Below are 22990 nucleotides of genomic sequence, written 5' to 3'. Positions count from 1 at the left end.
GCAAAAAAAAAAAAAAAAAAAAAGATCGTATCACTGGAACAATATCAGAATGAATGGATAGCATTAAAAAAAAACACCTCTTTTAAGTTAGTGGGATGGTTGCTGCTAATGGGCAAGCATGAAAAGCAAAGCCACTGAGCACTGAAGATAAAGAATAGCTCCATCCAGAAGCCTGCAGCCATATTTTTTTTCCATTGGGTTATTACAGAGAATAACAGAAGCTTCGGGGATCTCCTTTTCTTTTAATTATAGAATCCATCCATTGGTTGAATCACTTTCGCCATCTCATTACCAGATGGGCACATTTTCCAAGGTTACAAATGGAAATTAGCTTCTACTTCCTTCAGACGCTGGCATCGCTGTTATTCAGTCCCTGCCTTTTGCCCTCTCCCAGGGGAATTCCACACACAATTATAGAGCTTCAGCCATTATCTGGATGCCAGACACTTTCGAATCCTTCCCGGCACAGACCAGCACCTCTCGAGTGCTAAGCCTATGAGACTCTGCATGGACCATGTGGGCTCAGCCTCAATGTATCCCAAACTGAACTCTCTCCCCGCACTAGCCGTTCCAGTGCTGCTGTATATCCTTGGTTGGTGGCAACCATCTGTCCACCCCGGCAGAGTCCAGCTGGAAACCTGGATCCTTCTGCATTCCTCATATTCAATCAGCCATAAAATCCTAGCAACCTTAACTTTAAATGTCTTTTAAATCTGTGCCTGAGTCCCTATCACACCTGGTGCCACCTTACATTATTTCCACCTGACTACCATTCTATCCCCCTTCTGCATCTATCTCCCTGCCCCCAGTCCACATCCTACATCTCTCTCCATCACAGCACTTATCACTCAATATAATACATGTTGCTTATGTATATACCTCTTCAAATACCCCATGAGTTCTCTGACACACAAACACGTATGTGTGTCAGCACACAAACATGCTGTGCTCTTTCTTTTCTCAGCGTTTAGCATAATATCTTGCATGGAGTATGCGTTCCATTAACATGTACTAATTGGATACATAACTCTTGGACCATCAGGTCCCAAGATATCAGATGTTTCAGGAAGTGATATAGGTTCACCAACAAAATTCCTGCTCACCAACCCTGACCCTGTTCCAGCTAAACCTATGAAGTCGTGGACTGCTTATGGGTTTAAGTTTGTGTTATGAAGTCTAATTCCTCCACTGCAACCCTTTCCCACCTTCGTACTTGTCTAGCTCTCATGTAAGACGTTCAGTGTCCTCTTTGTCCCTCCTCCTTCAAAATCCATTCTTAGTAAAAGAGTTCATCTCTGCTTTTTATTTCCACGGGTATTTGCATCTTAGGGCTTTCCCCTCAGGTCCCATTCAAGAACTACAAGGCTTTGGCACCATGGTATATGTATGAAGGAAAGCTGGTAGGAGGGAGGGGAAAGAATCACCCGGAGATCCTGACTCACCTCGCGGTCAGAACCTGAATGTTCCTCCTCCCGCACTCAGCCAGGTCTTGACCAAAAGCCCAGGCTTGTTTCAGCAAATGCTCTCCACCCAAAATCCTCCATCCTGGGACATTAGCTCACAATCGGAACATGACATCTCTATTTTGTTTTTCTTTCCAGGTTTATTGAGACATAACTGACATACAGCTCTGTATAAGTTGAAGATGCACAGCATAACGATGTGACTCACATACACCATGAAATTATGACCTCAGTAAGTTTAGTGAACATCCATCATCTCATACAGATGCAGAATTAAAGAAGTAGAAAAAAAATTTTTTCCTCCTTGTGAAGAAAACTTAAGCTTTACTCTCTTAACTTTCACATGTAACATACAACAGTGTTGATTATATTTATCACATCGTACATTACATCTCTGGTACTTACTTATCTTATAACTGGGAGTTTGTACCTTTTGACCACCTTCATCCAATTCCCCCCACCTCCGCCTCTGGGGACCGCAGTTCTGATCTGTTTCTCTGTGAGTTTGTTTTTGAAGTATAATTGACCTGCAACACTATGTTAGTTCCTGGTACACAACACAGTGATTTAACATTTCTGTACATTTCAAAATGATCACCACTGACAAGTCTAGTTACAATCTGCCACCACACAAAGGTATTACATAAATATTGACTGTAGTCCCCACGCTGTACATTTCATACCAGTGGTTCATTTATTTTGCAGCTGGAAGTTTGCACCTCTTAATCTCCCTCACCTATTTCTCTCCCATACCTTCCTCCTCCCCTCTGGCATCCACCTGTTTGTTCTCTGTATCTATGACTCTTGTTTCTGCTTTGTTATGGTTGTTCGCTTGTTCTGCTTTTTAGATTACACATATAAGTGAAATCATACAGTATTTGTTGCTGTCTGACTTATTTCACTTAGCATAATACCCTCTAGATCCATTCATTTATTCTTTTGCAGATGGCAAGATTTTATTCTTTTTCTGTGACTGGGTAATATCCATTGTATATCACATCTTCCTTATCCATTCATCTATTGATGGGCACTTAGGTTGCTTCCATATCTTGGCTATTGTAAATAATACTGCAATGAACATAGGGGTGCATATATCATTTTGAATTAGTGTCTTCATATTTTTTTGGATAAATACCCAGAACTGGAATAGTTTAATCATATGGTAGTTCTGTATTTAATTTTCTGAGGAATCTCCATACTGTTCTCCATAGTGGCTGCACCAGTTTACATTCCCACCAACAGTGCACGAGGGTTCCCTTTTCTCCACATTCTCGCCAACACTTGTTATTTGTGTAAAAATGACACCTCTGCTTTAGATGTAACAGAAATGAAACAAAACGGTTGTTTTAAGACTTAGCTGCAGTCTGGGCCACCTGGGTTAGGACGAAGACAGCATTCTTCAAGGAGATTTTTGTTTCCTCTGGGAAACCCTCCTAATGAGCTTATAAAACGTACAGACCCTAAGGTAATGTAGACTTCTGATCTGACAATGAGGGAGAAGGAAGTTGGGGTCCCTGGGATGGAGGGGAGAAGGGCCTTTGTAGAGAGAGGAAGCTCTACCAAGATGGTAGCAGATGAGGTTCTCAGTAAGTATGAGAAATGGCCCTCATCTGTACTTTCTGCTCAATTTTTCTGTAAATGTAAAATTGCTCTAAAAATTAAGGTCTATTAATAGACTTTTCCAGTTAATAGAAAGAAGGAAGGAAGGAAGGAAAGAAATAAAGGAGGGAGGGAGGGAGGGAGGGAGGGAGGGAGGAAGGATGGAAGGAAAGAGAAAGCCTGAGAATACTAGGCAGTTGTCTATTCTGTGCTGTAACTCCCTCCATTATCCCAGACATTCAGTAAACTGCTGGAAAGAGCTGCTTTGTGAAGTCATACTTCGGGAAAAGGAGGAGGAGAAATGGTGTCCGGTGTGGGGTGAAGCCATGCGAAAGGCACAGCACTCATAAAGGGGAGACCAAGAATTTGGGAGTGGCAAGAATTTAGAGGGGACCACAAGAATGTAAACCTCGAGGAATCTCTAGAACTGTGTTGTCCAATACTATAGCTACTAACTACCTGTGGCTACTGAATGGTTGAAACGTGACTGACTAGTCCAAATTGAGATGCACTGTAAGCTAGTGTGAAAAAAAAAGAATGTCAAATATCTCAATAATTTTTATTTTAATTACTTGTTGAAATGATACTATTTGGGGTCTGTAAGGACAAATAAAAAATATATTATGAAAGTTAACTGCACTTGTCCTATTATACCTTTTTAATATAGCTATTAGAAAATTCAGAATCATGTATGTGGCTTGCATCATGTTTCTACTAGACAACACTACTCTGGAATCTTGGGGAAAAGGCATAAATTTGCTAGAGTGTAAGACATGGGGAGCTTAAACACTTTCTTTGGATAGTAAAAAAAGGGGTGACCCCAGTAAGTTGGAGACATAAGACAGCAGACTTGACAGATAAAGTATGGGAAAATACAAATTTACAAGAACTGATGACATTTATTTTAGTAAAATTTTGTTTAAACTAAAAATAATTCCTATGAATGACGTGTTCTCAAAATATGATGTAATTTATAAAAAAATTCAACTTTTCAGGAACATACTGATAGCATGAAACAAAGTACATATGGTACAACTTTCCAACATAAATAACTTATATTCAGTCCTTCGATTTAAACTAGAAGAAAAGCATGGAAACTTCTACCTCCCGGGGGATAAACGAATGTGTCTTCTAATATCTTGATGTGTTGAACAGTGACCACCCGGAGACTAACACTTTGTACTTTCAACTAGAAATATAAACTACATACAGGGCTGCCCTTGTTTACTTTTTTCTGTTTATTTCATACCAAACCTACTCCTTAAGCCATGTCTCAGGAAATCTATGAGCAAACAATAAAACAAAATATAATGCCTGACCCCAAGTTAGCCAATCTGGATGTAAGCAGAAGTTATATTTTTTTCTGACATGCTACCTAAAAGGCTCTAATTCAGTACCTCTGGGTTCTGTATTATGTAGAGATACGGTTTTGTGTATATAGAATAGGCAAACTTCAGACCTGGGGTGATTTAAATATCACGCGGTCTAGTCTCTTTCTTTTACAGATAAGGACACAGAGCCACACAGAGGTCACTTGCCTGAGACCATAGAGCTGCTTTAGCGGCAATGGCAGGACTTAAGGCACACAGAGTGCGGACACAGTCAGTACCCTGGGTGCGACCCTGACGTTTCCTGATAACCAACTTGGGTCGTCTGAAAACTGGGGATTTATCGTACTTGCTCATAGGGATTTCCAGGAGGATCAAAGACTCTCTCTCTGTATGATGCGCATTATAGCCTTTGTCATCTCTGTCACGCTCAATGGGAGCTAAACTCATGCCCTTCCTTCCCCTCCACCTTTTTACCCGAGCTATATGCCAGTGTTCTTTTTCCTGAAAAGGTTACACTCAGTGAAGGAAACAGCTGTGGACTCCAGAAAAGCTTTTGCCCGCCGCCTTTGTTCATGTATTTGAGGGTCTCTAGGCAGCCTGGAGCTTACTTGAGAGACCCCGGGGACAGCTGGTTAAGATGGCAATGCTGGCCCTTTGTAGCCTTAGGGGCTTAAAATGAAACACGGTTTCCAGGAATGAGCATGGGTACCACGTGCAGAGCCCAGAGTACAGCTACAGAGCAGGCTCATAGCCTTGCCCCTCTTCCACCTCTTCCAACATCACTGAACCCCAGCCTGAGCTATCCAGACATGCCCTTAGCTCAAGTAACATATTTCTCAAATAAACACACAGAAACTACTCTCTTCTTCCTTGGCCACTTGGCCATGCCCTGGCTCCAGAATAACAGGACAGCACATTTCATACGTAGATGCCAAGAGTTGCACACCCAAAAAGGGGGACTTGTTAACGGAAATCAACCACAAATGGGTCACTTCTTAAATGGGAAGTATTTTCCTGCTTGGAGGCCTTCCCAGTGTTCTTGCTTAATTCTCACTTCTCAACACACACACACACACACACACACACACACACACACACACACACACACATACACACACGCACACACGCACAGAAGCTAGTGACTTAGCACCCCAATCTTAAAGTTTTCCAGTCCTCCTTTAAAAAATGGCTTTGGGACATGGTTACTTTGAAGTAGGAGTTCCTCATCTCAGGGAAAAAGAAATATAAAGTACAGATAAACAGCAAGGTCCTACAGCATAGCACAAGGAACCACATTCAATAGCCTGTGACAAACCAGAATGGAAAAGAAAATGAAAAAGAATACGTAGTGGTAAGACAGGAATAAAGACACAGACCTACTACTGGAGAACGGACTTGAGGATATGGGGAGGGGGAAGGGTGAGCTGTGACAGGGCGAGAGAGAGGCATGGACATATATACACTACCAAACGTAAGGTAGATAGCTAGTGGGAAGCAGCCGCATGGCACAGGGATATCGGCTTGGTGCTTTGTGACCGCCTGGAGGGGTGGGATAGGGAGGGTGGGAGGGAGGGAGACCCAAGAGGGAAGAGATATGGGAATATATGTATATGTATAACTGATTCACTTTGTTATAAAGCAGAAACTAACACACCATTGTAAAGCAATGATACCCCAACAAAGATGTTAAAAAAAAAAAAGAATACGTAAATATATGTGTAACTGAATCACTTTGTAACTGAATCACTATGTGTAACGGAATCACTTTTTTTAAAATTTTAAAAAAGAAATATAAACTTGGGACTTCCCTGGCAGTCCAGTGGTTAAGACTCCATGCTTCCATAGCAGGGGTCACGGGTTTGATCCCTGGTTGGGGAACTAAGACCCCATATGCTGCATGGCACAGCCAAAAAGAAAAACAAAACAAAACACAAAACTCCATTTTCATTGCTCTTCCACAATTAGTCTCCCCTCCTAGGATCAGGAACCTCAGTGAACACCCAAAGACAGTGTACTGCTGGTCTTGGGGATGGGGGGAGCTCAGTCTCCCCCTTAAGTTTAATCCATTCTGAAATTAGAGAAGGCGAGCAATTCCAGGGTCTGGGAGCACATTCATTTATCATCTGGTGAACTGGTGTGGAGTTAAGGGGATGGGGCAGCCTCCAAGGCAAGGACATGGCACACAGCCAGGAAGCTGGAGGCTCCATACCTTTGCAGGTGAAACATTTGATGTGGAAATGTTTGGTCTGGACCCGAAGCACTTCACCCTTGCACGGCTCCCCACATTTATGGCAGTGAATGACAGGCTTCTCTGACGGGTGGTGAGGGTCCTGAGGGTGGGCCACTGAAAGAAAAACAACAAAAGATCCATGTGAGTAGAAAGCATTCCTACAAAAGGAGTCATTGTGGGCACGCATAAATATACCCAGAATTTTAGTATCAAATGAGCCACATATTGATTCAATAAGCACCAGTGGAGCCTCTGCCCCCATGTCATAATTACGGGGACACACAGATCAATAAGAGTTGTGGCTTTAACAGTCCGGTGGGGAAAACACTGGGCTTGTTCCTCTGGCAGCCAGAAGTCTTGTCTCTTCCTCCCAGACTTCTCCAGGACTAGGTAATAGGGTCATTAAGTATATGATCTTATTTGGTTCAATATTGTGCGGTATGTCCTTATCTTGATTTAGAAAGTGCCTTCCGCTTTAATAAACTTCCGTTTATTAAAGTTCGTATTTTTGTGTTTCTCCCCGTTTTTACTCCTCCTTCTTTCCCCAGCTCCTCTGAACACAGCAGAACACTCGTGCACCAAAGGGGCTCAGTTAGCATTTATTTCCTTCTTAGTTAGCAGGCACTGGCTAGTTCCTCGTCTCCAAAGAGTCATTCCTGATCCTCATTTGGCAACTCAACCCGTTGGATGTCTATTACGAGCCTCCTATTGTGTGCACAGTTCCTGATACACACAATGCAGGCAGTCCTTTAAAAAAATAAGGGCTTCCCTGGTGGCGCAGTGGTTGAGAGTCCGCCTGCCGATGCAGGGGACACGGGTTCGTGCCCCGGTCCGGGAAGATCCCACATGCTGCGGAACGGCTGGGCCCGTGAGCCATGGCCGCTGAGCCTGCGCGTCCGGAGCCTGTGCTCCGCAACGGGAGAGGCCGCAACAGTGAGAGGCCCGCGTACCGCACAAAATAAATAAATAAGTAAGTAAGTAAGTAAGCAAGTAAGTAACTACGTGGATTTCTCTGAACCTCAGTTTCCTCTCCTGTAAAACAAAGGGAATTGGATCAGCGGATTTCGAAGATCTTTCCAGGCTCTAAAATCATATGATGGGGCTTACAGGGTTTATTCTCTCAGTTTCCAGAGTGTGGCCTTCAGAGAACAGAAGTTATTGTGACTGCCGTGCCCCAGGAATAGGATTACAGGCTCCTCTTACAAAGGACCAGGAGAGTAGAGGCAGCAAGGGGACACCTGCTTGATGCTACCCAAGGATCCTCACTGAACCTGCAGTTTGTCCAGCCAGAGAGTACAGCAAGGCGTTTTGTGCTATTAAATTCCTTTTCTGATTTGGGTCCTCAGAAGGAGGAACCGTGTGATTTACAGAAATGTATTACATAAGTACCTATATGAGCGTGATATGGGATAAGAACAGTGAACCTAAAATTAATCAACCAAACACAAAGAACAAAGATGATTTCTTTTTTCAAACGGTAAAACCAGGTTGGACCTGGGGAGGGGGGTGTGGGCAGGTATTGCTGAAATTGAATTTAGAAAGCACCTCACAGCAAGGAGCCCTCTGTATACCACGAGTATAATAGTGCATTGTTTCCCTCAGACCACTGTAATGTTCTCATTTCGCCTGGAAAGAGTTTGAATAAGACAGTCCAATTAATCCATTACTAGTTAAATTCTCAGAAACAAGGTTCTCCTTGTGAGATTTAGACCAGGAGCAGGTGTAGTTTCGGGTTAAACTCCTGACCTGAAATCTCTGCACTGGACCCCTAAGTGTTCGGCAAAGGTATGAACATCGTGATACCCCTGCATTTCCTTATCTGCCTGCTGGGATCTCTCTTGGAAACCTGTATTCACAACAGAAGTCAGTACTATCTAAAGGAATTAAGAAGGGGCTTCCTTCCAAGATCTCTAAACAACCACTGACTTTTAAAATGATGTGTAACAAGGCCAAAAATCTATTCACCTGGGCATTAAAAAAAAAGTCTCCCTTAACAATATCTGCTTTATGTAAGGTTTTTCGTTTGTTTGTTTCAACTTCCTGCTTCCTATAAGAATGGAGGAAAATAACATTTACTGAGCATCTGTCTGCTAAGTGCCAGGCACGGTGCTAGGTGCTTACATATAAGTCATTTTATTTCATCCTCACCACCCCTCTCTCAGTGACTTGGGGAATACTGTTTCCCCTTGACAGATGAGCAAATCAAGCCTCAGAGAAGCTGAGCAGCCTTCTCAAGTAACGGTAAGTGGAGGCTCAAAGATCTACACCTAGGGCTTTCTGACTCCCAAGCTCATGATCCTCTTGTCTAAATCAGAAATTTAGAAATCAGAAATTATTATAAGTCCAGCGATGATTGTTGTTAAGTCAGGCAATAATTTATTTAGCCAGGCTCAAGTGCTGTTCTAAAAGCAGCAACTAGGACTTGGTTTATAAAGGCTTATGCACTGTGTACAGTAATATATTGCTAGCTGAGCATGGCACCCAGGTGGTAATCCTCAAGGTGGCTCTGCTGATCCCCTATATCAGAACTCCCTGTGCCATGTATTGAATATGCAGATTCCTCAGCCCACTGAACCAGGGGTGTGAGTCGAGGACCTATTATTTTCGTAAGCTCCTCAGGTGATTCTTATGCATACTACAGTTTAAGAACTATTGTCCCCTTAGAATTCAGACAATACTGTTAAGCAAGTTACAGAGAAGAGTTAGAGCGGGGGGAAAAAAAGTAACCCACAAGACCATCCACCTCAGAAACAATATTAGAGCACAGTGGATCTCTTGACTGTGAGGGAGAATGCATTTTTGGATGAGAAATTGCACTGCAGTTTCTCTGGACACTTGCATTTTTTATAGCTAAGCAAGCCAGCTATGCTGAGTAATGATGAGGGAAGGAAAATATCCTTTCACTTCTTGGCTCTTCCCTTTGCCCTCAACACAGGTGCCAATGCACATGCTGGCACCAGTCACAAAAGTCAGAACTGGGCTCAGCATCTGCATTTTGCAGGCATTTCCCTTTGGAAATATATATTACACTGTGAAATCCTCCATGCCCAGAGATGACCTTTATTTTCACCCAGAGATGAGCAGAGACTACATCACGTTTACTTGCCTTTCCATCATACATCAGCCTAGGCAGACGCTTATCAGAACCACCTACTTGTGAAGAAATGGGCTCTGCTTGTTGGAGGACAGAATCCAAAGACCAAAAGAGACTCAGTATTTATTTCATCCCAACTCAAATCAGTATAGACAAAAGAATCTCTCCGCTTTTTAAAGATCAATAAAGAGGTTTCTTTTACATAACTTCCTTTGGCAGGTTGGTTAATACCAAATGTATATTCTTTGGCTCAAGCCTACATTTAAAAAAAAATTTTATTTATTTATATTTTTTTATTTTTGGCTGTGTTGGGTCTTCGTTTCTGCGCGAGGGCCCTCTCCAGTTGTGGCAAGCGGGGGCCACTCTTCATCGCGGTGCGCGGGCCGCTCACTATCGCGGCCTCTCCTGTTGCGGAGCACAGGCTCCAGATGCGCAGGCTCGGCGGTTGTAGCCCACGGGCCCAGTTGCCCCACGGCACATGGGATCCTCCCAGACCAGGGCTTGAACCCGTGTCCCCTGCATTGGCAGGCAGACTCTCAAGCACTGCGCCACCAGGGAAGCTCAAGCCTACATTTTTGAAATATGCTGAGCCGCTTGCAACATAAAAAATGACATTAGTTCTGTACTCCTCTTATTTGCCAACTAGCTCTGTTGCTAATTTTTACTTGGTTGCTCCATGCTTCAGAGCCTGGGTGGTCCCTCCGTATTTTACTGATAGGGAAAATGAGGGGCAGCGAGCTTACATTCCTTGTGCCCAAAGTCAGCAGCAAATTATTGACAGAGGTACACTCAGCACTGGGGCTTCCCAAATTTTTTCTGCTGTACCAAGTAGTCAGTGATTTACCCCGGAATTTGGGCAGACATGGTGAAAATCTTCCATGGCTCATCAGTTTGTCGCTAAAATAAGAATAATACAATGAGAAACCAAAAGCATGGTTGCATATCTCCTGAATAGCGAGGAAATGTATATGAAGAGCCAAGAATTTATTTGCCTGAAAAGGTAAAGGGATTCGTCCACTGCATAATATCCAGTTTGGAGGGATTCTGGAGACTCAGTTAAAACACTCTATTGCAAGGCTAACTGAGGAGTTTCACACTGCCTTTCACAGTCAAGTAAAGCAGGTTAGCCTCATCCCTGAGACTCCAGCATAGAACAGAACCAAAGTTCCATTTTGGATGTGTTACTTTGGAAATGCCCATTAGAGATCGCAGGTGATGAGACTGTGTATGTGTGTGTGGGGGGTGGGGTGGGGTGGGGTTTGAGATCATTAAGGAAACCTGTTACCTTCAGTGTCCCCAAGCAGAGGACATTAAAGGCTGTAAGAGGAAAGCTGAAAAGACTAGGTGGAGCCCCTCCTAATATTCCAGAACCAGCCTCATCTTACCCAAGTTCTTTCCTTCTGAGGGACAGACCATGCAACTAGACCAGCAGAATCAGAATGTCTGAGAAAGCATATTTGAAATAAAAATCTCCTTAGCAGGTGACTATCACAGCCTATGACAGCATCCTCAGTATGAGTTATACCTTGCCCTGGGTTATCTGAATTATTCAGAATCTCCCAGGTAATAAATCCCCCTCCCAAGTACGCTTCCCTGTCATTAGCACCGTCACTCCCTTCACCAGCCTTTGAAACCACACAGGCTTGATGGCTTTCAAAGCCCTTCCATCTGCACTATCTCACGTTACTCTCATGAGAGCCCAACAAGGCAGGAAGAGCAGAAACTGTCAAACAAGTTTTACAAATGGGCAAACTGAGACTCGGAGGAACAGAGTGACTCACCCAAGGTGACACAGCCATGAAACAGAGAGTTGGCAATAAACCAATGCAGTGCTCTTTACACCCAAACGATCCCCTGATCACTGACGCTTGGAGCCTTGCAGCCATCCTGATCCCACCCTCTCTTTCATCTCCCACGAAATTCTGTCCGCTCTCACATCCCTTAGTCATCCCTTCTCTCACCACGTGAATCCAGTCTTCAACCCCTTTTTCTCAGATTTGCTGAGAGTTCCCTGCTCCCTGGCTCCTTCATCAAGGTGACCTGCGAAGAGCAGGCAACTCAAAGGAGTGGGGCCTCACTCCCCACTCCTTAAGTTTGGGCTGTGCTTAGACCTCCTTCCAGAGGGGACAGTATGGAAGTGGGAGTGGTAGAGAAACTTTTAGGCGGACAAATCTGACAAGCACTGCCTCAACCAGGTGGTCAAGGTCAACATCAACAAGTCGTGGTGATGGCATGTACCTTTGAAATGATGTGATGAAAACTAGTACTTTGCCCTGTGACCTTCCTTCCCCCCCAAACCTCATAATCCTAGTCTAATCATGAGAAAATATCCAAAGTGCCAGACCAGTACTCGTCAAAATCGTCAAGTTCATCAAAAACAAGGAGGAAAGTCATATCGTCACAGCCAAGAGGAGCCTTGAGGACTAAATGTAGTGTGGTATCCTGGATGGGATGCCAGAACAGAAAAAAGACATCAGATAAAACCAAGAAAATACAAACAAAGTATAGACTTAAGTTAACAATGTGTCCGTTTCGGTTCATTAACTGTAACAAAAGAATTATATTAATGTAAGGTGCTACTCATATGGAAAACTAGTATAGGGAAACTCTCTGTACCATCTTCTTGAATTTTCTTTAAATCTAAGACTGCTCTAAAAAATAAAGTCTATTAAAATAAAAACAAAATAACTTCCATTATCTCTCTCAGTCCCAATCCATCAAGTCTAAAGTTCTTGGTCTCATTTCAGAGATCTTCAATAACATGACCCACAAGAGCTATTTAGATATTTAAGAAGAAACTGCATTGCTGAGTACTTCTCACTGTGCTGACTGGTTTTGAGCTCTGGCAGGCCAACCCCAAAGAAAGACACTAAAATCCTCTGCTGTCCATTCATATAAATATACAAAGCTCCCGGGGCTTCCCTGGTGGCGCAGTGGTTGGGAGTCCGTCTGGCGATGCAGGGGAGGCGGGTTCGTGCCCCGGTCCGGGAGGATCCCGCGTGCCGTGGAGCGGCTGGGCCCGTGAGCAAAAAAAAAAAAAAAAAAAAAAAAAAATATACAAAGCTCCCTTTAGTGAGGCCTCCTGACCACTTTCTGGTCAGTCATCTGAAGCGTCTCTGAAGCTCTCACTGTAGCTTTATAGTAATAAAGTATTTCATTCTCCTCCAAGTTCTAAAGCACTAAATACCCGCACTGTCACCCAGCACTTAATTTTCTCTTATTTTGTGTTTAGTTTGCTTCTGTTTCACAGTGCATCAATCCTGACCCTACAAAATTGCAAGCTCAGTGGTCAATTCCTCCAGGTTTCTGGGATACTTCTAATTTCCAATAATCTGAGCTGTTCTCTCTGTACTTCTCAGTTCAATTATTGGATCAGGGGAAACACAGTTACCATCCAATACCGCTATTGGAGCATCTCCCATATGAAGCTACAGATTCTTGAACTTATGACATCTCAATACGTAACTCTGTAACACCATTCCATTATTGTAACAAGTACAACTGATTGAACACTTACTATGTTCTAGGCCCTGTGTTAACTGATTTACACTCGCAATCACAGATAATCATCACAACTGCCTTTCGGGGGTGCTGTTTTATTATTCCTGTTGTGCAGAGGAAGACACCAAGGCTAGGAGTCAAATACCTTGTTCAAGACTTATTTATGAAACAGAAACAGACCCACAGACTTAGAGAATGAACTTATGGCTATCAGGTGGGAAGGGTTGGGGGAAGGGATAGTTAGAGAGTTTGGGATTGACATGTACACACTGCTGTATTTAAAATGGACAACCAGGGCTTCCCTGGTGGCGCAGTGGTTGAGAGTCCGCCTGCCGATGCAGGGGACGCAGGTTTGTGCCCTGGTCTGGGAGGATCCCACGTGCTGCGGAGCGGCTGGGCCCGTGAGCCATGGCCGCTGAGCCTGCGCGTCCGGAGCCTGTGCTCCGCAGCGGGGGGAGGCCACAACAGTGAGAGGCCCGTGTACCGCAAAAAAAAAAAAAAAAAAAGGATAACCAACAAAGACCTACTATGTAACACAGGGAACTCTGCTCAATATTATGTAACAAATGGGAAAAGAATTTGAAAAAGAACAGGTAACATGTATATATATCACTGAATCACTTTGCTGTACACCCGAAACTATCACAACATCGTTAATCAACTCTACTCCAATATAAAATAAAAAGTTAAAAAAAAAAAAAAGATTACACAACTAGGAAGTCGTCTGACTACAAAGCCCACACTCAGAAGCACTGGGTAGGGGATTTCCACAGGAAAGTATTATGCAGCATAGAACGAAACCAAGCTACTGCAATGTACTAAATTCTGATTACACAGCTCAGAAGCAGTGAACACCCAGCTGCATCATAATCCCAAAGGTAACACCTGCTAGTAAATAAGCAGATGGGAAATAACACTTCAAATATAAAAGAAGTTATTCCAGGCTGCGGCAATTATGGGGAAAGAACACTTACAGGGGAAGGGAAATAGAGCAAGGGGATGCATCCAGCCTCTACCCTGAGCAGAGGCCTGGGCTGCAAAACTGTCTGGTTAGGACGGGTCTGGATTTGCAATCACAAAATGATTTTCTGCTGGTAAGTTTGGTTTCTGTCTAAAGACAGGAATCCTATTATCCTGAGAGTCTACATTTCAGAGTAACTGCTTCACTACTGAGAAAGCTTTCTGTGCTTCTACCCCACTAGCTCCCATTTAATTGTAAACACACATCACAGAGATGTGTTCTCCCGCCCTTCCGCGGCTTCTCTCCACCTCCTCCCTTTCTTTATGCTCAAACGGTACTAGTATCGAGCCTAGGAATCGAGCAACTCAGGAGTTTAAATAAATGCATAGAGTGCTTAATTTGCAGTTTACCTAAAAGTCCATTTCCTGCTGTGGCAAGTGGTAGTTACGGGAAGCTACCCACTGTTACCATGTCAGTAGTTGTCCAAAATGACCCTTCTCTTGAATTGGCTTCCATGACCTAATTTCCTTATACCATGTTAGTCTGGTGGTCAGGATTACTGCTTAGCACAAAGCACACGGCCGCCTTGGCACAAACACTCCCGGCGGGCAGTAGGACGGCTGTGTTCTAGCATCCTGCCACTGGTGGCTTTCCGCTTGTAACAGATCCCAATATCTGATTTGCCTTTTCTGAGGCAACGCAGTCTGTCTCTGCTATTCCTCCAAACATAAAAGACACCGTCACCAATGGGTCAGCTGGGATCCTGATTATAGCAACAGCCCAGGCTTTAATCCAGTTAATCTGATTCCCCCAAGGCAAAAAGGTACTAGGATTATAATAATTCAGCCAGGAAATTTCCTCCGTGTAAATCATATGATGCTTTTGTCCTGCTGTGTCTGCTACACCTGCCTTCTGGGTCAGAAGGTTAATCTTAGAAAGGGATTTACCATCAGTTCAGTGTCTTTTCCTCCTGCTTCTAAAAGAGTGTCTTCCTTGACACACCGTTTGGTTGAGATGACTCACTGACGCCACTCCCTTCTTTGGCCTCCCCTAGCCCTTCTCTGACAGCACTTAGTCATTTAACTTTGGAGCACAGTCACTGGTAGAAAGCCACACTGCTCCCCCCGAACAGTAACTCGAAAGGACCCTGCAGGAGACCTGACTCCTAGCCCTGCCGCTCCTGACATGAGCCCCCACTTCCCCGAGACCATACAGAAGGGCTAAGAGGGGCTTCCCTGGCAGCGCGGTGGTTAAGAATCCACCTGCAGATGCAGGGGACACGGGTTCGAGCCCTGGTCCGGGAAGATCCCACATGCCGCGGAGCAGCTAAACCCGTGAGCCACAACTACTGAGCCCGTGTGCCGCAACTACTGAAGCCCCCGTGCCTAAAGCCTGTGCTCCACAACGAGAGAAGCCACCACAATGAGAAGCCCGCGCACCGCAACTAGAGAAAAGCCCGTGCAGAGCAACGAAGACCAAACACAGCCAAAAATAAATAATAAATAAATAAATAAATTTATTTAAAAAAAGAAGGGCTAAGAATGCCTCACAGGTTGAAGTGGGGACAACACGAGGTCACCTCCTCATGGGCCAGCGCCCACAGCACCGGCCTGGCACACAGATGCCCGAGTCATCTGAACGTTGGGAAAGACTGTCACTAACCCTGATGAGCAGGAATTTCTAAAGTTTAACAACAATACCTTCTGAAATGTGATACAGCCTTTGAAAGTCACCCAGGGATCTCAAATTGTCCCTGCCCCAGCAATTCTACTTAGAATTGGATCAAGTCAAACACTTGGGCTGTGGCTGCAGCCTGGACCCTGCTGGCAGACCACCAAGAGGCCTAGGGTCCTGGGATGGGGTTTCACTTAGGCCTGGTGGCACCACCGTTGCCTTCTCTCCCGCTAATTCCAAATCCAGACACATGAGAGGGGATTAAAAAAAACAAAAAACCAAGATGTTAACTGTAGTGTCCCTGTGAGGTACACACTGAAGTCTGATAACAGCACAGGAAGCTTCCCAGCTGTCTTTGCTTTTTTTTTTTTTTTTTTTTTTCCTGCTTCTACTTACTGCCCAGGACCCACTGGGAATTACTAACTAGTGAAAAATAGCACTGAAGACAAACTAATGAAAATTGTTAATATGTGTATGTTACTTCACAATTTACAAAAGGTGTTCAAATATAATATCTCCCTTGATCCCATCAACCTCAGACTGACCTCACTGAGCATTAGCAATGTTAAGGACCTCCCCCCCAAGAGTGGTGAGCGGGTAGGGCTCTTGCCTGCTGCAGAGAGCTGGCCTTGCACAGCTCTGCCCAACTGTGCGCTCAGTGACTTCACCTTAGTAGCCTGAAGTCAGCCACGGGGCGGGTATTCACACCACGGAAATCGGCAAACTTTACAAATCAGGGCTTTGCCTTGTGCACGCTCCCAGAGACGGTTGTGACACGTTTACTAGCACACCACTGTGCCCGAGGTCACCTGCTGGTAAAAGGCAACGTGAGGCCTTTAATTCAGGTGGTAGTAAATTTCAAAAACAAGACTTTGAACCCTTTCTGAAGTGGCCCTCCCACTCGCACTCTGTGAATAAACACGCACAGTCACATTCCCCTGGGTCTCTCCAGCGTCCGCAGGCCTATGGGGAAGATGAAAGCAAAGGACTTGAGTTCACAGTATCCAACGTGCAGAATCAGACATGATCTTACAAACGCCGGAACTACACTTTAGGTATTTAGGCTCCTATCAGAATTTCAGCTCCGGCTTGTTCAAGCTTTCTGTATGACATAACTCTGCCCCGTGTTACCTTTGCAAGAAAAGGCAAGCACACATCATCTATACTTGTCACCTTGCCAGGTATTTTCCTCATCATCCGGGCGACAGAGAGCCTGACCCTGGGTGGTTCGATCATTCTCTCATTTAACTTCAGGGATTCATCTGCTGGAGTGGGGGAAAAGAGATTATTTCCTAAAGTTTAGCAAAGTTCAGACTTAGTGAAGTCTATCACTGGAAAAGAAAAAATGTTTGAAGTTCAACATGCGACCAGTGGGGGAAGAGGACAGAGACATTACATAAATGTCTCCATTAAAACTCCTAAATGCAACCTTCCAACGCTTGGGAAATAACTTCTTACCAACAAGAGTCAACAAATACTGACCACATTAAGAGCTGCTGTGTGTCCTGTGTTGTTCCAGGCCCTATGGGGAACTCTGGAGACAGACCTCCCGTGCCCTACCCAGTTCTGTGCACAGCACACAGGAGGCTCTCCCTGGGGAGCTGGTCAGTGCTGAGAGAAAACCACTTGGGAGCTGTCCTGAGAGGTTTAAGACTGTAGGAGAGGCACAGATGATATGCTAGGGCTTCTGCAGGGAGAAGCATGCAGTAGGTTGGGACAAATAGCTGGAGAAAGTTCCAGGGAGGAAGGAGTAGGGTTTGAGACCGTGGTATGGGCAGAATGTTAATGGTGACAAGGGGAGGATAGTTCAGGGGGCAGGGACAGCGTGAGCCAGGGCCTGGAGGTGGGAGAGCTACGGTTCGTCGGGTAGCCCTCTGACCCCGAGGCTTCGTGGACAAGAGCAACGGAAGGCGAAAGCGGCAGCGTTTCTCCCGTGACATTTGTGTAAGTCCCAGATCCTGCCCTCAAAGAGTTTACACTTTTCTGGGGTAGGTTAGATGGAAGGAGGTGGAGGAAAGGATAAACAGACAGATAAGGAGATAGAGAGAGACGGAGAGAGAGAGAGAGAGAGAGAGAGAAAGAGAGAGAAGGAATATGAATGGGAATAAAAGGTAGAGAGTAAATCGTGTGCTAAAGTAAAAGTGTAAAATGAGGAGAGAGAAACCAAAACAATTTTCAAGAAGGAAGCATCCTTCCAGCTGGGCCTTTAAGGCAGGGTAGGAGGGCAGGATTTGAATGAGTAGGAAGGAAGAGGAAGGCATCCTAGATGATGGAGGGTTGGGACGGGGTATATCTGGGGACCGTCAGGACACCTGGTTTGGCAGAAGCACACAGTGAGCAAAGGGCAACATGGAATAGAAGACAGTGAACAAAGTTTGACCTGCGCATCCTTGAAGGACAAGCTAAGGAACAGACTCTAAAGGTTCCTTCTCTCCCCCAGGTAGAGGTCTTGAGATGAGTGATATAATCAGAGTAGAGTTGGCCTATTTCTTAGGAGCTGAGTTAGGACTGGTTTTCAGCTCACAGTGCAGGCAAATGGGGAGCCACGCCCTATGACATGATGGCTTTCAGCGAGGGGTCCCCTCCAGCGTGAGATGGTCACAGTCCTGATTCTGGTCAGCCAGGCCTGGTGCAAATCCGGGCTCCACTCCTCTTAGCTCTGTGATCATGGAACAAGTTACTTTTCTTCCCTAAGCCTCAATTTCCTCTTCTGTAAAATGGGGATAAAACCTATTCTGACACTTACAAGGATAAATGTATGTAAGGTGCTCAGCCCTTTTCCTGACAGATAATGAGTGTTCACCAAATGGAAGCCATGATGGTTCCCATGGTGTTTCAGTGTGGGGATACGGTGAACTGTAGTTTAAGGTCCTTGATCATAAACAAATGACCATGTGCTCCGCCTGAAACACAAATACGTTGAATTTCCAGCTCTGCTGTCTTCTGTGACTTTTAGCAATGGACACCTACTCTTCTGCTGGGTAATACCCAGTGAATGTTCAGTGCACCCAATGAATCTTACAGTTTTCGGTGTCATCATTTCAGTTTAACCCGTAAGACTCTAAAGAGCAGATTTTGTTTTATCAGCATATAGTTCACACATCCTAAAATTTACCCATTTAAAGTGTACAATTCAATGTTTTTAGGTATATTCACAGAATTGTGTGACCATCACCACAAGTAGTAATTCTGGTATTTTTTACGTTTTTATCACCCCCAAAAGAGACCCCCGTACCCATTAGCAGTCACGCCCCCATCCCTCCCCTGCTCAGCCCTGGGCAACCACTAATCTATTTTCTGTCTCTATTGATTTTAAGTAGCAGGTTTGACTAGTGTCCATTAGTCTCAGCTTCTCAACATCCGCAGAGCAATCAGAAGGAACAACTGTATACACACACACGGGGATCTCCCTCTACACATCTCACATCTTACTAATGCATGGAATCCTCCCCACTAAGGTATATGTTTGGTTTTCACCAACACATCCCAACCTGACAGATGTCCTCATTATCACTTCATTTCTGCTGCCGTCGTGAAAAAGAGCCCATCAGAAGAAAAAAAAAAACTGGATGAGACAACATCAGACCCAGTTCATGTCTCATGTGGGAGGTTTCACAAACACGACTTGCCTAGAGGTATGTCAACACTGGAGATTTGCCAGAAAATTAGAAACAAGAGGATATGCCTCTGAGTAACTGGTCCCTCAACAAGTAGGATGCTAGGAGGGGTTTAGGGGACAGTTGGGAAGAATGCACAAGGTCTGTCTTCAAACAGTGTGGGCTTTTGACTCATGTTCAATCCCTTTGCTACAGAGCAACCAGAATGATCTTTTAAGGGCATTATTTGAGCAGATCATACCACCAACTAAGGCCTCTAAGTAGCTTCTGCCACATTATCCAAGGCACCCTATGGTAGCCCACAGAGCCTGCCCACCTCCCTGGTCTGCTCTCACGTCCTCCCCACGTTGCTCCCAAGCTCCAGTTCCTGATGCTTCAAGATCTCCACATGCGGGCTTCCCTGGTGGCGCAGTGGTTGAGAATCTGCCTGCTAATGCAGGGGACACGGGTTCGGGCCCTGGTCTGGGAGGATCCCACATGCCTCGGAGCAACTAGGCCCGTGAGCCACAACTACTGAGCCTGTGCTCCGCACCAAGAGAGGCCGCAATAGTGAGAGGCCCGCGCACCGCAATGAAGAGTGGCCCCCGCTTGCCACAACTAGAGAAAGCCCTCGCACAGAAACGAAGACACAACACAGCAAAAATAAATTAATTAATTAATAAACTCCTACCCCCAACATCTCCTTTAAAAAAAAAAAAAAGATCTCCACATGCTCTTCCCCTTCAGAAGGCTCGTCCCTCTGGTATTTGCAAGGCTGGCCTCCTCTTCCGGTCTCACCCAGAAGCAGCTCTCACATCAACCCTCTGAGCGCTCCCTCGGGACCACCCAAGTCAACTCAGTTTCCCTGCTTCCCTGCTGACCCCATCTCTGTTTACTTGCTTTATACTTACCACAATCTAAACATTCTATTTCCTTCTTTTCTGTCTTCTTTACTACATGGTTACTGCCACTGTATTCCCAGAGTCTAGCACAGTTCCTGGCACAAGGTCTATGCTCTGTAGATGTATGTTCAGCGTGTTCATTCACTTAACACTAGCCTGATTTGCTGTCTCTTTTCCATAGTAACAGCCTTTGGGTGAAATCGAAAGTTGGTTAAATGCCTTGAGGTCACCAATCGGATGTATCAGTTAGGTAATTTTGATGATGTCAATAAACTCATGACATAATGACTAATGACATAATGACTAAGACTTGCTTAAATTTCTGACTCAGAAAAAAACCCAAAAGCTGAAGGGATGAGCTTACTGGTGGACCAGTTTCAAATCATCTCTGGCTAAGCTCCTCTCTGAATGAGAACCGCACAAAGGAGTACCACTTCCAGTCGAAATGACCTGGGGCCAGGAGCAGAGGTGGCACCAGAGCCTTGGAAAATGGAAACGCAGTGTCCCCAGAGCAGGACATCACATGATGATGGGGAGGAAGCCAGCAGGGGCTGCTGCAGCATGGGTGCACAGTTTCTTCGGCAAGAATCCTGGGCACACCTGGCTTCCAGCCTCAAACATTTTAAAACAACCATTCTTATGAGGTCCACATGTTCCTGCACCAAATCACTATCAGTCATCTCATTTCATTCCACAGCAGAAACATGAACTAGTATCATCAGCTTGCTTGCCCAGTGGATGTGGGCTTCAAGAACCCAGCCAGTAGAGCTCCTTGGTGACGTTCTATCACAGGACAGTAGGAACGACTGGCCACAGGAAGCCACTCGCGTTGGTCCCAGAGCAGGGTGGCATGACAAAAGTTTCCAAGGTCTTACTCTGCTTGAGGTGAACTGGAAAGACACTGGCCAGCAGAAATGGGTGGCTCCTTAACTCACCCGTCTAGCTCTGTTTACCTGCCCGGGTGCTGAAACTAATCTGATCACTGAACTCCATCCCAATGAAAACGTTGTCCCACCAATTTTACTCAGTCCAGAGGTACAGTGATAACAATAGCTCCAAAAGCAAACAATGACTGAGCTCTTGCTATAGGTTATTTTAAATGCCTTATATCATTGATTCAACCCTCACAGCAACCCTATGAAGTTGGTACAACTGATATCCTTATTTTCTGATGAGGAAACCGAGGCACGGGCAGGGTTAAGTGACTTGCCTGAGGTCACACGATTAGTAACAGTGGAGCTGGGATTTTAACCCAGGCAGTCTGGCTGCAGAGCTCCCGTTCATAACTGCTTCTCGTTTCCAGGCAAACCTATAACATCCCGAAGGCTTTGGGGATAATCATACAAAGTTACCAAGGTAAGTGGAACAACTGTACCACGAGGGACAAATGAGAAAGAGATGAACACATACAGGGAAGGGTTTCACAAGTTCAGGCTCTGGACCTGTCCCTCCTGAAAATCCCAGCCGAAGGCAGTTTGACTGCCTCTCCATCCAGCTACAAATTTAATTATTCTCACCGCCTATATTTTCGTTTTATTTTCTCTGCGAGGGATCTTGGGTCATTCCCTTTGGCTCTGGGTTGTGCACCTACCCTGCTATTTAAATAAACTTTAGAGATCAATGGACGTTTGAGCAACGTTTCTGAGCTTTTTATAAAAGTTATGTCATTGAAATGAATCCTGACAATAAAGATATGAAGAGGGTAGTATGGGTTTTCTCCCATATGTTTTAATTTTTATCAAAGTTTAAGAAACTAAAAAGGCTTATATGCATAAAAACCACATATACTGGGCTTCCCTGGTGGCGCAGTGGTTGAGAGTCCGCCTGCCGATGCAGGGGACACGGGTTCGTGCCCCGGTCTGGGAGGATCCCACATGCCACGGAGCGGCTGGGCCCGTGACCCATGGCCGCTGAGCCTGCGCGTCCGGAGCCTGTGCTGCGCAGTGGGAGAGGCCACAACAGTGAGAGGCCCACGTACCGCAAAAAAAAAAAACCCAAAACACACATACTTACAAGGCACGATGGCAACTGCCTGCCTCTCCACCCTCACTGCTCTATGCTCACCATAAGCAGATGTGTTCAACTTTTGGTGTTTTTCCTGGTCTTCATCGCTCTGTTTCTTAGTCTTAAGAAATTCTTACTGCTACTCTTATTGCTACATTCTCATACCAACTCAGTCACTACTTATTAACTTGTTCTCACTAATGTGGCTAAACCACATTTTCAATTAACTGTGGTCAGCGCTTACACTTTGAGAATGTAATTATCATTCGACTAGAAGCTGCAGTGCAATTTGTGAATACAGCCCCTTTCTTGTACAACTTTTTTTTTTTCTCCTAGATGTCACCATTTCCTTTTCTCCCACTAGCCTGGTTTCTGATGAACAATCCATCATGTTTATTATTTTTTTTTAACGGTTTTTGTTGTAGATCTAACCAATAATTCTTTCCAGCGCTCAAACTTATCAGATAACTTATCAAACCTCCACACCCGGAGAGAAAAGTGGGTGTTCTCAGTGCTATTTTCACGGAAGAAAAAAATCAAATCTCACACAGGTGAAGAGCTTGGCTCTACGTCCTCTAGAGACCTGATTCATCTGATACCAACCCCAGCATTCACTCCCTGGCAGCACTGCCTCT

At 44.9% G+C, this 22990-nt stretch overlaps 1 protein-coding gene across 4 annotated transcripts in view; it reads right to left on the bottom strand.

Annotated features, from left to right (window-relative positions):
- Positions 1 to 22990, bottom strand: part of ABLIM1 (actin binding LIM protein 1) — a 227775-nt gene that overhangs the window by 145670 nt on the left and 59115 nt on the right. For all 4 annotated transcript variants that reach the window (XM_007469610.1, XM_007469611.1, XM_007469612.1 and 1 more), the window contains exon 2: positions 6603 to 6737. In XM_007469610.1, the coding sequence (XP_007469672.1) occupies positions 6603 to 6737 (135 nt within the window). The remainder of the gene's footprint in view (positions 1 to 6602; positions 6738 to 22990) is intronic.

Source organism: Lipotes vexillifer, unplaced genomic scaffold (assembly GCF_000442215.2).
Source record: "Lipotes vexillifer unplaced genomic scaffold, Lipotes_vexillifer_v1.1 scaffold240, whole genome shotgun sequence".
Taxonomy (NCBI): Eukaryota; Metazoa; Chordata; class Mammalia; order Artiodactyla; family Lipotidae; genus Lipotes; species Lipotes vexillifer.
Note: the sequence above shows the minus strand (reverse complement) of the source record. Positions and strands in the feature narration are given on the sequence as shown.